The following is a 14171-nucleotide window of genomic DNA, read 5'->3' on the forward strand; positions in this document are numbered from 1 at the left end:
TTTTCAAAGTCAAAGCTTAAGCTACCCACATTTCCACACAACAATTTTATTCTAAAGTTTCTGAGTCTGTTATTAAGTGAAATAATTAATTTTGCAGGCTTGCTAAACTCTTTCTTAGTTATTAATAATTATTTTAATCGCATCATATTCATAATAATCAGAATACTGTTAAAATGAGGTGAATATTACAATTTTAGCGTGGTGTTGGCATTCTATCGGTTAAGCCCAAAATGATTCACAAAGTTCTCATTTCTCAGATTAAAAAAATGCCATTGTTTCTGTTTTAAAAGTAGCCTAAAAATCCTGTACACTATAAGATACATTTAAAAAGTAGTAATCAGAAACCGGCATATTATTTCTCATGTACAGGGATATGAACAACCAGGTTTCTTTGTGCACATCTATTCCGAATATGATCAAAACAGGGGATATGACTCAGTAATATCTGTGTTAAAAAAACGAATAAAAAATTAAAGAAAAACAAATTCCTTCCATATGTGGTCTCATTTCAGTTCTGCCTGAGCAGTCAACACAAACTACGTGGGTTCAGTCCTAAAGATGCTGCCCCTGAATTGAGACACAGCATATCAAAAAGCAGACCAATTACAGCTGTAAATTTAAAGCAGTGATCACTTTTAGGTATTAAGTTAAAGATGGTTATACTCAGTCAAGGGTCTCTCAGGGATTTCTTTCAGTTACATGGTCCTCTGCAGCCCTGGAGGTCTGATACCAGACCTACTATGAGTAACTGCTGGTGCAGTGGGTAATTCCTGGTGAACTTCAGCTTGTGCTCCTTTAAACTATGACATACTGACTGATGCACACATGAAGGGACATTATGGATGTGCTCCAGCTCTCAGGGCTTGAGGCTGCAGATGTGTGATACACTGTATCTTTCAATTTTCTAGGAAGCACCCCACCAGTGTAGAAGCTTGATAAGGGTCACAGTTAATGGAAAAAAACAAAAGGAGATAAGAGTTTGTAATAAAGGAACTTGATTAGTTATGAAAAAGAAAAATGAATTTGATAGGAGTCACAAGGAACTTGATAAGAGGCGCTCATGAACGATAAAGGAACAAAGGGATTAAAGTGGGGATGCTGGGAAAACTCTGGTTGCTGTATGGATCACTACACAGGGCATCTATCAATAAGGAGTTTATATTGTAGCACAACCAATTCATCTTTAAAGTCATGATTTGCTGATTTTTGAAGTGACCCACTACAACTGTGTAGGTTACTATGCAGGGAATTTGCTGTTTTGTGCTTTCTCAGAATTAAAAATGAAAATAGTGATATCCTTCAATGGACTCCACAATGCATTGTGGAATATATGTCAACATGTATGCAGTACAGCTTTAGTGAGTGTTCTGAATGTTCTCCTCCACTGCAAATGAAAGACGCCAAAAAAGTTAGTATGAGGATCTGAATGTAGGCTGATTTTATGAGTTAAAAGCACATTTTGATAGAAAAACATTTTTTTCTTATGACAGTTAACATAAATAAGTGAGTAATACTTCAATAATTTTGCTCAGTATAATGTTACTGATAGTCACAGTTGTGTCGTGTGGTACTAAGTGTCCAAAATGGGTGGGTTTTTGTGTCACTAAGCTGCTCACTATATCAGCCACCCTGTAGGCATGAGAATGAGGCAAAGGGAGGCAGATTAACACTAAATTATTTCTATACACTGGAAAAGCTGATATTGAGCATTAATTGTTTTTCAAAAGAAAATAAGATTTGGCTTTAGATTGCTTTTTTATATCAACCCCATTTTTATCATTTCCCACAGTATTTAGAACTTTTAATAAACAGCAGTTATTTTTTATTTTACTGCATGCTAAGAGTATTTTAACAGTCGAAAATGAAGAAATACAAAAAAAGGGGGAATTGATACTAGACTTTTAGCGAGAAAAGGTGAAAATAGGTTAATAACTACATGTTGGCTGTAAAGGCCAATAGCAGTAAGTTTTAAGTTGTAACACTCCCTCTGTGCCAACATGTTCATCATGTTTGACTGTGAAAATGATTAGAGTATGAGCAACGGGTCACTTCTTCTGCCTGAATAATTAAAAAAAAAAAAAGTTTGGACACAACAGACGTGCATTGGCTGTTAAATCAGTTCATGTCACATTATTTGCCAATAGCCGGTGTTTGTAAGGATGGACGATATCCTCCTAATCTGTGTCTTCGGACACAGGTCTCAATGTAGAACATTTACACTGTTATTATAAGATTTAAACACTGTATTTTTAAGAAATACAGGCGCTGAAACACAGGCAACTCCAATGCTGTAGTTATCAGGAGATTAAGGTTAGTGCTGATGAAATGAACCGCTCCACTCAAAGTGAGTATGAACTGTAGTTCAGGACCTTTTTTACTCTCCATTGCCTCTGTAATGGACAAAAATGTGCTAATGAGAAAGTTTGTGTTTTTTCTCTGTGGGAAGCTAAAAAAACAGGCTCATTCAGAACGGAGTGCAAACTAAAAAACAGCCTCAGTATTGTGGATTTCAATGGTAGGAGAATGTGCAGACATCCTATAGAGAGCACAGCGTGAATCATAGACGAGGAAGATTTCATGATGAGAGTGTGGGAGGATGAGGAGGGAAATGTTCAAGTGAGGAATAAAGTGTATAAAGAAAGAAAGAGTGAAAGAGCAGGCTGTGGTGTCAGATGGAGCAGGCAGATGGTTGGAGGATGCGTTTCCAATCAGCTTGGTGATAGGGGTGAATCCTCAAACACTAAATCCACAGAAATCCTTACAATCAAAACAAACGCATATCCCCTCTGTAGGCCAGCCCAAAGTATACAGTAAACCCTCTGTCAAACATGTTAGCATGGTGGCTAACTCCCACTGACAGCCAACCTAGGAGGTGCCAAAGATCTCAGGGGGGCCACAAGGCTTTGTCTGCTCTGAGGTTGAAAAAAATTAGACTGACATATATTAACTATTATCATGACAAGGGCTCAGCTTTTCTTGAAAAGTAAGGGGGTCCAGCTTAAAAAGGTTGGGAGCCACAGCTGTAGGGTCACATACATACAAACTTCAGTTATAGTTTCAGTGTTATATGTTTTAAATCAAACACTAAGGCCACTCTGAGAAATACTTAATGGTGAGGACTACATCAGTTGGATCCCCCTTCTTGGGTGTCATTCTCTACGCTTGTGTTGTTTACTCTCAGAGCTCTGTTTTTTCCACAACACAAAAATACAATTCAATCTTCATCTGCATCTTCCACATTCATAAAATATCAATAAAATAAAATCACTTGACTCTCTGTCTCTCTATCTTTGCTGTTAGAAACAGGAGTGTGATAATGTGTTGCTAATATCATCCCTGATCCAGTGTGTTATCACATTGCGTGTGTCATATGCCAGACCTGACATTGATAAGAAGATGATGGGTCCCTGAGCTTTGATATAAAAAACACTTTCCTTGCATGACAGCACGAGTCACAAAGAGATGAGACACACAAAATGACACCAAATGATGATTCATTTTGTCTCTCTTTGAAGCTATAATGTATCTCTTTGAGGTTGTTCTCTGTCCTTTGTGCTCATGGTGTTTTTTTCTTACACAGCAGAGTACCAACTGGGTACAAAAAATTACTTTTGTCATAGGTATACTCCAAAAACAGCAGCTTAATTTACTTTAGTTTTCAAAATCTCTACTTTTTAGACACTATATGGACAAAGGCACTAAGCTGCCTGACATTACACCAACACAGACTGTAACGACATTGTATTCAAATGCATGTACTTTAAGATGGAGTCAGCCTCATTTTGATGCTTTTGAAGGAATTTGTGCCCATTCACGCTGTAGAGCATTTATGAAGTCAGGCACTGATGTTGGACAGAAGGCCTGGCTCTCAAAAGATGCTCAATGAGGTGGAGGTTAGGGCTCTCAGCCAAGTTCTTCCACACCAAACTCATCAAACCATGTCTTAGTCCTGGCTTTGTGCACTGGGTCACAGTCATGTTGGAATAGAAAAGGGCCTTCCCCAAACTGTTGCCACAAAGTTGTACGCACAGCATTGTCGAAAATGTCTGGGTATACAGAGGCCTTAAGATTGGCCTTCACTGGAGATAAGGGGCTTAAACAAAACCCTGAAAAACAGCCCTACACCATTATCCCTCCTCCACAAAATTTCACAGTTGGCACAATGCAGACAGGCAGGTTACCTTCTCTCAACATTTACCAAACCCAACCAACCCATCAGAGAAGTGTGATTGATCACCAATACGTTTCCACTTCTCCACAGTCCAGTGTCAGCGTGCTTTACCCCACTCCATCCAACGCTACGCATTGGCCTTGGTGAAGTGAGGCTATCATGCAGCTGCTCGGCCATGGAGACCGATTCCATGAAGTTCCCATCAAAGTTTATTTGCTTACATTAATGGCAGTGAAAGTTCAGCAGTGTTGGCGACTTTAATGAACAATGCTCCTTATCAGTTGTTGACACCTCTGTGATTTTATGTGGTCTTCTGATTCATGGCTGAGTTGCTGTTGTTCTTAAATGCTTCCACTTTCTTATAGTACCACTTGCAGCTGACTATAGAATATCCAGCAGAGATTAAATTTCAACAGGTGGCATCTATCACAGCATTGAAGTCACTGAGCTCTTCAAAATGAACCATTTTGTATCACAAATGTTTGTAAAAGTCTGGAAGACCCCCAAAACAGGCCTTGTCTTATAAATCAGTTGACTTATATTAAAGATTGGACTGTAATCAAAATGAGGGTGTAGCTGATTTCAGGCCAAGTGTAACAATTAATACTGATAAATTCAGTGAATACAGCAAAGGTAAGGACATGAACATGAGTGTGTGGGTATGTGTGTCTGTCAGGTGGGGAGGGACTGCTGAGCTGTGTTGACATTACTGAACTACAGTTGCTTGTTGACATCATTACCACAGGACAGCTGAGAGCAGCTGCAAGACTCCAGAGAGACAGAGAGACAGAGACAGAGAGAGAGGTCATACAACTAACCATTTAAGTCTCTTTACCTTTTTGTGTCTTGAGTTTCTTTTTTCTCTTTTTGTGTCGGTGTGGCTCTGTGTAGTCCCCAAAACCTTTTCCTGAACAAACAGCATGAAACACAAATTTAAAAAGTTTAATTTTAAGGCCTCACACAGACACACAAACACATATGTGCTGCCAAAAATACAGCACGGGGGTTGATTGTGGCCATAGTTGTGGTCCAAGCAGTCTGACGTGCACTCAGACTCCCACTCTCTTCACACACACACACTGTAAATGCAGAGTATGTTATATTTACCATACATGCATACGTGGACGTACTGTGGTTTGGGATAGAAGAAACTGTGCATGTGTTTTTGTGTCAGAGGTCAGAGTGGTCTGGCTGAAATCACAAAAACCAGGGGAAGCTACTGCTGGTACAGACGGACTCACACAGACCCACACACCTCCCTCCATCTGTCTCCTTAGCTGCTCAATCATTAACTCACTCGTGCAGAAAGGGAGACAGCGAGGGGATCCATGTCCCGCTGAGACCAGGAACACTTTCACATCCCCACTGTGTGAACGGAGCGCGTCTGAACCAGATTATAGCAGACTGAAAGAGGATTTTATTGAACTGAACTGAATCATTTGGGCCTAAAACTGATTATACTGCATTAGTGGATTATACAGAACTGGATTATAGTGCTAGACAGATCAGGACAAGTGGAGAAATCAACCACAGAGAAATAATGAGGACAGAATCAGATGCTGAGTTGCTCTAACTACTTTTATTAGGGGAATTCAGCAGAAAAACTGAGAAATATTACTTTCATGACAGTCCAGGTGTGATCTTTTTATTTGAGTTTGTCCATATCGCTCCAGCTTTGTTTACTTTCATTTCAGTGAGGCAATATTTCATGACATCCACTAGTAATTATAAGCTTTTAAATTTGCTTAAGTTTGCACTAATGCTAAAATAAATCACTTCCGTTTAGAGCAGAGGATTAAAGCTGTATTAATAGGCATCAATAATAGTTACAAAGTTAACCTATAATGTTTTTATTTTCAATGTTAGATAAACTAGATAAGTAAAAAAACAGCTGTTAAGATATAGTTATGTTGCCATTAATACTATTTTGCAGTTTCTTTGTGCACTGATGTGTAAATATCACTATATCAATATAAACTGTGTCATTGCAATAAGATAATTTAAATATTATTACTTTTTTTTTTTTAAAAAGCAGTACTTTCGCACTTATTACACATACTTTTTTCTCTAGACTACAGGCCTGCGTATTACAGCTATGCTTTAACACCATATTGATACAATCAGATAAAGCTCATGCTAGCAATCGGTTACACTCACATTTATGACAAAGCATGTTGCATACAATGAAATTATTTCCAAATCTGCATTAACATGAAACTGAATACGAGGCTGCAACAAGCCTTGTGCTATAAAGGAGGAGGCTGGGGTGGATGAGGTGAGGCTTTACCAGCAGCAGAAGCGTGGTGCATCAGTATCAATGAAGCAGGAATAAGTGAGAAGGACGTCATATTTAAATTGACTGCTGAGTTTTAGAAAAAGAGCTGTGCTTGGCTGTGGGAGCTGGAATCAGCCGGCCACCAGGTGATCACAGCTGGGCGTATACTCCTCTGTCCTGCATGGCTAAGCTTCATACAGCTAAAGCAAGCAAAGGCTGACAGGTTAATATTAGTTTATTATTGGACTTCCTACTGTAACCTCAATTTTGCACAATTTCTTGCACATCCCATTTTTTCTCATGTTGTGCGGTTTTAAAATAAGAATAGACTTAAAGTCTAAAATAATTTAATTATGTTTGTATGCTTCAAATGTTAACTGGACATATCTAAGCCTATCTTACATTACCTGGTATAACTTCCTGAATTTTTTTCCTATTACAGTCAGAAATGAGCCTATAAGTTCTGGTATCCGATATCAATCTGATCCAGACTCAGATTGAGCTAGATTAGTTTACGTGACAATTCATAGGGCTGATACTCAAGGTGGCTCTAAGTTAGGGCTGGTCAATCAATCGTAAATCAGATTAAACCGCAATATGGCCTGCTGTTACTTTCAAATTACAGAAGTTGCAATACTTCTTTAACTTGAAATGTGTCAAAATACAAGTTTAATAAATCAATTTTTTTGCAGCGGCAGGGATTTTATGCACATTATGCAGTCATTGTTTTATAATGGTTTGCAAAAATCCTCCTTTTTGTGTTTTATGTATGTTTTTCTTAATCAAAATGAGTGACATAAATGATAATGCCCTTACACAAAGCAAATGATATCACATTTGCAATACGAGCAAAAAAAAAATTAGCTCATTCTATCTAAAACTGATGAAGCGTTACTTCATGAAAGTGATCACAGCTGGTAGCCAGCCTCACCTCCCCTACCCCTGCTGCCTCCTTTATAGCTTCAAGCCTGTTGCACCCCCATATTCAGATTCATGCTACTATGGATTAATTGCTTCTGAAATAATTTCATGGACTTATTTCTGGAATTATTTATTGCTGAATTTGTTGAAAAATACATAAGATTAAGCCAAGAATAATGGCATATTAAAGCGCAATCACAATATTTGGTGAAAAAAATCGCAATTACATTATTTTTGCAAATCGTTCAGCCCTACTCTACGTATAGCTCGGTCACATGCTATGCTGTATTACAGCCAGCACATGCATGTGCTAGATCAATGCACTCAGTTCTCCAGGCCTGTGCGTAGCATGGAGGAAGCTAACAACAAAGGCTAACCAGTTTGGAGATGTTTGATGCTACAGGCAACTTCTGCAACTATAAGCACTCATGTTTCAAAGTGTGGCAGTTTAACCACTGGTTTGAATAAATGAAAAAGGTGGATGAAATAAGACAAAACTAAACAGAGCAAAGCATTTAACTTTGTCAGCTGGAATGTAAAGGCAGGGGGAGTATGTTGAAAGTTCAAAACATGCTTTAATGGCATAAATGGTTGACACCTTTGTTGCCAAAAAAGAGTACATCAAAACACATACTAATAATGACAATCATAATAATACTGATAATAATAAAATACTAAAAACCACAAAGCTATTGACTCTTATAAAACTTATTAATATCTCTAATGTGGTGTTATTCAGAAATGTGCAGCTAGGTGTACAGTGCTTAACAAATGTATTAGACCACCTGTCATATTTGTCTCAGAGACCATCCAGCATCATGAAGTGCTTTAATGTTGACTCTTTCATTTTCAGTGAGCTCTCCACGTTTTACCATTTTGAACAGGAATGAGGAATTTCAAACTGAATTCACCTTTTTACACCCAAATTTGAGCCGTCTCACTGGGCTTCTCTGAGAATTAAAAAATTAATCAAGCATAACATTCAACCACTGAAACTAATTTTTCAGTTTAGGAATCCAAGTAAATAACTATAATTTGACATATTAATCAAGAAATAATAATGTGCTTTACTATTTTTTCAGTTTTTTTGTACATCAGTAAATTTTAAAATTCATGGATAATAACAATTATATTTCAGCATTAAAAATATAATTTTGGTTAAAGAGCTTCTACATATTGGTGTATTAACCATTGCAGAAACATAAAAAATGATTTTGGTAATTACCAATGCTGTTAATTTAGGGCAGCTGTGGCATAAACCTTACTTTGGGTGGTGGTCTAATAAATTTGTTAAGCACAGTATATGTTGAGATTCTTCTGCTAGTCATAGTTTCATTAGTTCTTCATGTGATCCTGCTGCTGTAACTTGGCTCAGAAAGTTCCTTCTTACAGCTTCATACAGTGGGCAGATGAGGAGGAAGTGGATCCCAAGTGCTCGGGGTCGAACCTGCAACCTCCTGGTGGTAAGACGACCGACTTTACAGAGCTACAGTCACTCCAGGTATCTTGAGTGATGAGCTTCACTACGGATACCTGGAGCTATTACGTTAAAACGCAGTGCTGTGCTATAGGCTAAAAACTTCCACAGATCACACGCCAGCCACACGAACTGCTATCAAGGAAATATCTTGTCAGTTTGTCAAGTGCATGACTTTTGAGAGACATATAAAAATGTCAGGGAACAGACGAGACACAGCTTCAGCTGCTTTGCACATTCAGAGCAGCTCAACAAGGGTTCACTGAGGAGAGGCTAGGTGATGATATATAAGTGGTAGACAGATTTCGGGGATAATTGTGAGGAAATTTTCAGTTTCATATTTATGTATCTGAAGTTTAAGTAAAATTTCAGGGAAACCAGATGTTCTACATTAATGATTCCCCTTTTCATGTGTGGAATATGGGCTAGGAATCTTTTAACTCTGTATTGGATAGGATCGGTGTCAGTATATACCCAAACCCCAGCGATCAGATTAGTTTTGGAGCTTTACTAGCTGGATCAGTGCATCACTATAATTGCAGCAAGAAAAGATATTTCTGTGCCAGGTTTTTCCAGTGCTGGTCAGCCGTAGTGAAAGTAATCCTTTCTACTTAAGTGTCCTGAACCAGGATAGTAAATCCTCGGGTGCTGCTCAGGCCGACCTTCAAGAATGTGAAAAGTTCTCCACAAGGATCAACAGAGAAGCTCATGATTACTGACTTTAAATTGGTTTAGTTTTTTACGTTTTCTTCTGGCTCTTTGGTTCTTTCTGAGAAGCTGCTGTGAAATGCCTCATTCAGACGGCAGGTCAAACAGAGCAGGCCAGGGAGACACATAACATGCTCAGGCAGCTCAGATACCACATAGTGGGAAGCCTCAGCCCTGTAAGTGCTAACCAGACTGACTCCAAATGTCTCGCACAGGCACTCACTGCAGCCCACCACTGTGGCACCACACTGTCCCACCTGTCAGTTTTAGGACCACCAGTGGCTAATGGATCACTGTTTGTTGGTGTGTGCCAAAAGCAAAAAAAAAAAAAAACAGCTACCGGAAAAACAGTTTTATCTGCATGTGTGTTAGTGCGTCAGTGTGTTCCTCATGAGCCACGCAGCAGTCATAAGATTCAATTATGATAAACAAGAGATCTTTATTCACGATTGACAAGAGCACACACCAACATCTGCAGTGCTCACAGCCATCTGTTGTTACAGACTGCTCAATCAGCCCGGTGTGTACGTGTGACTGTGTGTTAGACGTAAACCATTGTCTTCAGAGTGTGTGTGAGTGTGACAGAGAGAGTGTGGTTTCTCAGAATATGTGCAGCTTGTGGCTGGGAATGTAGCCTGTCTGCAAATAGGAATGTCAGTCAGCAGATTTCTTTGCTTTATCACAGCCAGAATACGAGGAACTTTACTTATACACACACATGCATACACACAGGCTGATTACTGTCTCCATCACATGGGGGAGAAATTTTAAAACTATGCAGAAAGAGGGAAACATCAAGTCATAATATATCTGACTGTGTGACAGTTATGGGAAGATTCTTGGAGGGATTTCAGCTCTGCAGGTCATAAAACACTACTTCAGGGATAATGCATCAGCTTTACTTATAAATCAATGTGTCTTATTCTTTGTGATAAACTTTCTTAGAGAAGTGAAAGTACACAACTTACACTTTCAGACAGATGTAGCAGTAAAACAAGTATCCCAACAACAGGACCTCATACACAATGAGAGCTAAATCCATTATTTTAACTATTGATATGAAATATAAACAACACAGCATTGATGTGATTTATAATCTCCCTCTTTGTGGTGTTAACACCACACACTGACACTTGTGCATTCTGCTGCTGTACCCAGTATTGTGAGTCGTGATGGCCAGTGACATATATATTTCTGGGCCAAGTTTCACACAACACCAGGAGTCAGGATTATGTAATGTTTTGATGTAGTGTAAAAGCTCAGTGCCAGAGGCAAAACAGTCACACTGGACTGCACTTTGTGCAGAAAACATTCACAGTTAAACTGCTTTAAGCAGAGAGTTAGATGGGATGAACCAGTCATTCATTTAACAGTGATTTAATGCAGAGCAGAGGACTACAGGGGTGGGATAAATTAGTGATTTGGAGATATTTCATCTTCACTGAATAATAAGTTCATCATAATGGAGTGAAATGATGAAATGCTGCTGCTGGAAACCTGTGCAGTCTCCATGAGGAGACAAAAATGTTTATTTTGTTCGTGTATGCGCACAGACTTGCTCAAAGTGCCGGTATCTGTGACTCTGTAACTTTGATTCAGTCGCTGCTTCGTCATGTCTCCTTCTCGTCTCACGGTCTGTCAGTCACACATCCATCAACTGTTGGCAGCTCGTATCTCAGTCAGAAGATTAACATAAGTAGTGCGACGGGCCGTGGTATACTGCAGTGGTAAACTTCGCAAAACAAACTCTGAGCGCCATAGAGTCCACTGTTAGCTCCAAAATCCCGAAGTTCTAGCCCCAGTTAAACGCGCCCTGTTTGTTATCTGACAGCAGACAGAGCAGAGACACACACTCGCTCACCAACGCACACACACGCTCATCTGTTTGTCGTGTCAAACACTGTCAATGGTCTTATGAGAAAAAAAGACCACAAAACGCTAAAATAATTTATTTCTGTAAATTATAACAAACGTGTTATTGAAAGGAATATTTCTTTTAAGTGTATAAAGATGGATGTCCTTAGAGGATGAGAAATAGTTTGATTTTACTGATGCAGCTCTTTATATTTCAGTTTGTTGTAAACAGTGCTTAAAGTACTTTTAAAATAATCAAAATGCTATTATTATATATAATTAAAAATAATATAAAATATAATGATTGTAATTGTAGCAATGAGTGCATAGTGTAGTAAATTAAAGATTTTGTAGACTGTTAAAATGAAAGGTCTGATTTGAAGAGCATTGAAATGTACAGTTTGAGTCAGAGTTAGACAAGACAAACTGTTAGGAAGCATTGATAGCCTATTCAGTACAACAGGAGTTAGTTTTAACATTTTTTAATAGACCTGAATGCTGCGACATATTATCCACACATGCATTTTTTTTTTCAAAGCGTAAAATCTCGTCTGGTGGGCCCAAATTTTGTCTCGTCTCATCTTATGAGGTAAGTGTCTTGTCATACCCCTATCGTTTCTGCACCCTAAGTCTAATTCAATGTTCAGGCAACAATGTAAATCTAGGAAAATAACCCCTCGGAGATTTTGGCAAAATAACAGACATCCTCAAGACTTCAAATATCAGCAGGAATACAGAATATGATATAAGCAATTGTTGAAAAAAACAATGGTGTTGGCACTAATAAGCCGCTACAGCTGGGGCCTTCCATTTGTGCGTATGTTTTATATGAATATGTGTTTCTATATGCATGCACCCGGGGACATGAGTGACTTATCTGGGACAGGGACATCACAGGGAACAACAGCGGCAGAAATTGAATTTTCTGCTGCTGATAGAAGAGGGAGCAGGAGCGTGACTGAATAGGTGTGACTGCAGAGGTTTTCCTTTAATACAAGCAAGATCATACAAAGCAGAGAAGAACAGGCCGCCAGGAAAAGCCTTCCCGCTGACATTGTTTCATGTCTTAAAAAGTGTGTGGGAAATGTGTTTGTGTGTAAAGCTGCAGCAGCTGAACTGAGCAGATAGAAAGGAGCACTGTAGTGTCACTCAAAACCAGCGGGAGAGAAAAGAGAGAGCAGAGAACAAAGAGGAAATAAAACAATGACACAACAGGAGAATTGGTGAGTGGACATTAGTCAATAGAAGAGGAGAGCTGCTATTGCACAGTGTTTACTATTTTTTTATGACTCAAAAGGTATATTTTATTTAGTTTACTCCTAGCAGTCATTTTGAAGTGCGACTCTCCTCCTGCATCACTGCATTCGATCATAAAAGGCATCAAAACTGCTGGGTGTTTTTTCCTCTAATAGTTTCACTGAAGCCTTTTTCACACATGAACTCCTGGCAATATCCAGACCATTTCAGGACATTCAGGGCTCGACTTTTTCTCTAATCTTCACAGTGGGACATTGTTGTGTTGGACACACTCTTACAACTCCAAGACGTCAGTTTGGTTAAGGGTGAAGGCCTGTGGGTTTAGTGTGAGCTGGAGGGACCTTGTGTTAAGGTCAGGACAACATCTCACAGGACTTTTCTGCAATAAAAACACAGTGGTAGAAAACATAACACAGGCTCCCTCAGGGATCCAGGAGGCGGCCACAGATACTGGTAGGGAACAAAAATATATTGAGAGCTGTGCAGAACTTTTAGGCATGTTTGGGTCAAAATCTGAGGCTAAATTAAGAGGGTCAATGGCAAATAAGCCCACAAAACCCAGGCTGTAGTCTGGATGTCCTTACCAGGGGCATGGGATAATAATCTGGTGAAGAAATAACTATGTCCACACCACAAGGGGTAAAGGGTGGATGTGGTGAGTAAGCATGAGTAAGCCCCTGGTTATGCTATGAATGTCCCAAGGGCCAAAAACAACAGGCAGTCTCCAGGTGTATTACCAAGTGTGAAAAGGCCCAGACAATCTCAGTCACAAACAAGCCAGTTCCTGTATAAACTTCCAGGAGTGGAGGTTACTAGGCACATTTACTCAAAGTACTGTAAGTAAGTAATTTTTTTTGAGGTACTTATTCTTTTTGAGTACATTTTGTGATCAGTGCCGTCACTTCTACTTTAGTAAGTTTTAGGCAGAGTAACTGTACTTTGACTAGAGTACAACACTCTTTAACTTTTTCCACCTCTCTTAACTACACTGTAGCACATAACAACAGAATTGTTCTACTTCACATCACAGAACAGCTGTTGTACACAGAAAAAACTGGAGTGTTGATGTCTCAGTGTTTAACATTTCCAGAGTTGGGTTTAACCTCTAAAGTGTAATTTTTATTCTGAGTGATTCAGCCTTCAGTGTTTGAGTTATTTTACAGTGTTAATCCAACAATGTTAGTTTACCTCTGTAGAGAGTCAGAGTCTAAGCTCTGCCCACTGCCATTTCAAATTAGATGTTGCCTGTTGTTCAGTGATAGGGTTCTTTTGAAGCTTTCGGTGGATTGTTGTTGTTTTTTAAGGGGGACGCTTTTGCCCCATGAGTGAAGTTATCCACTGAGTTTGAGTTACCACCTCTGATTCTAAGTGATCCTAAAGGATGCGTAGAGCGTATTTCCCTCAGAATGTATTGTCTTGCTATGAGGTTGACTCAATGTTCTTACCGAAAGTTAGTTTAACTACAGTATATGTAGTGTGGACCAATATAAACACTTTTAAAGTACTGA

The 14171-nt window shown here is 39.0% G+C and overlaps 1 protein-coding gene across 2 annotated transcripts in view; it reads right to left on the minus strand.

Annotated features, from left to right (window-relative positions):
• Nucleotides 1-14171, minus strand: part of LOC121522627 (E3 ubiquitin-protein ligase SH3RF3-like) — a 180707-nt gene that overhangs the window by 126476 nt on the left and 40060 nt on the right. Inside the window, exon 2 of one of the 2 annotated variants that reach the window (XM_041807176.1) lies at nt 5007-5078. The exons of the other annotated variant lie outside the window; for it this stretch is intronic. Coding sequence (XP_041663110.1) covers nt 5007-5078 — 72 coding nt within the window. The remainder of the gene's footprint in view (nt 1-5006; nt 5079-14171) is intronic. 2 annotated transcript variants of the gene reach the window in all.

This window comes from Cheilinus undulatus, linkage group 15 (assembly GCF_018320785.1).
Source record: "Cheilinus undulatus linkage group 15, ASM1832078v1, whole genome shotgun sequence".
In the NCBI taxonomy this organism is placed as follows: Eukaryota; Metazoa; Chordata; class Actinopteri; order Labriformes; family Labridae; genus Cheilinus; species Cheilinus undulatus.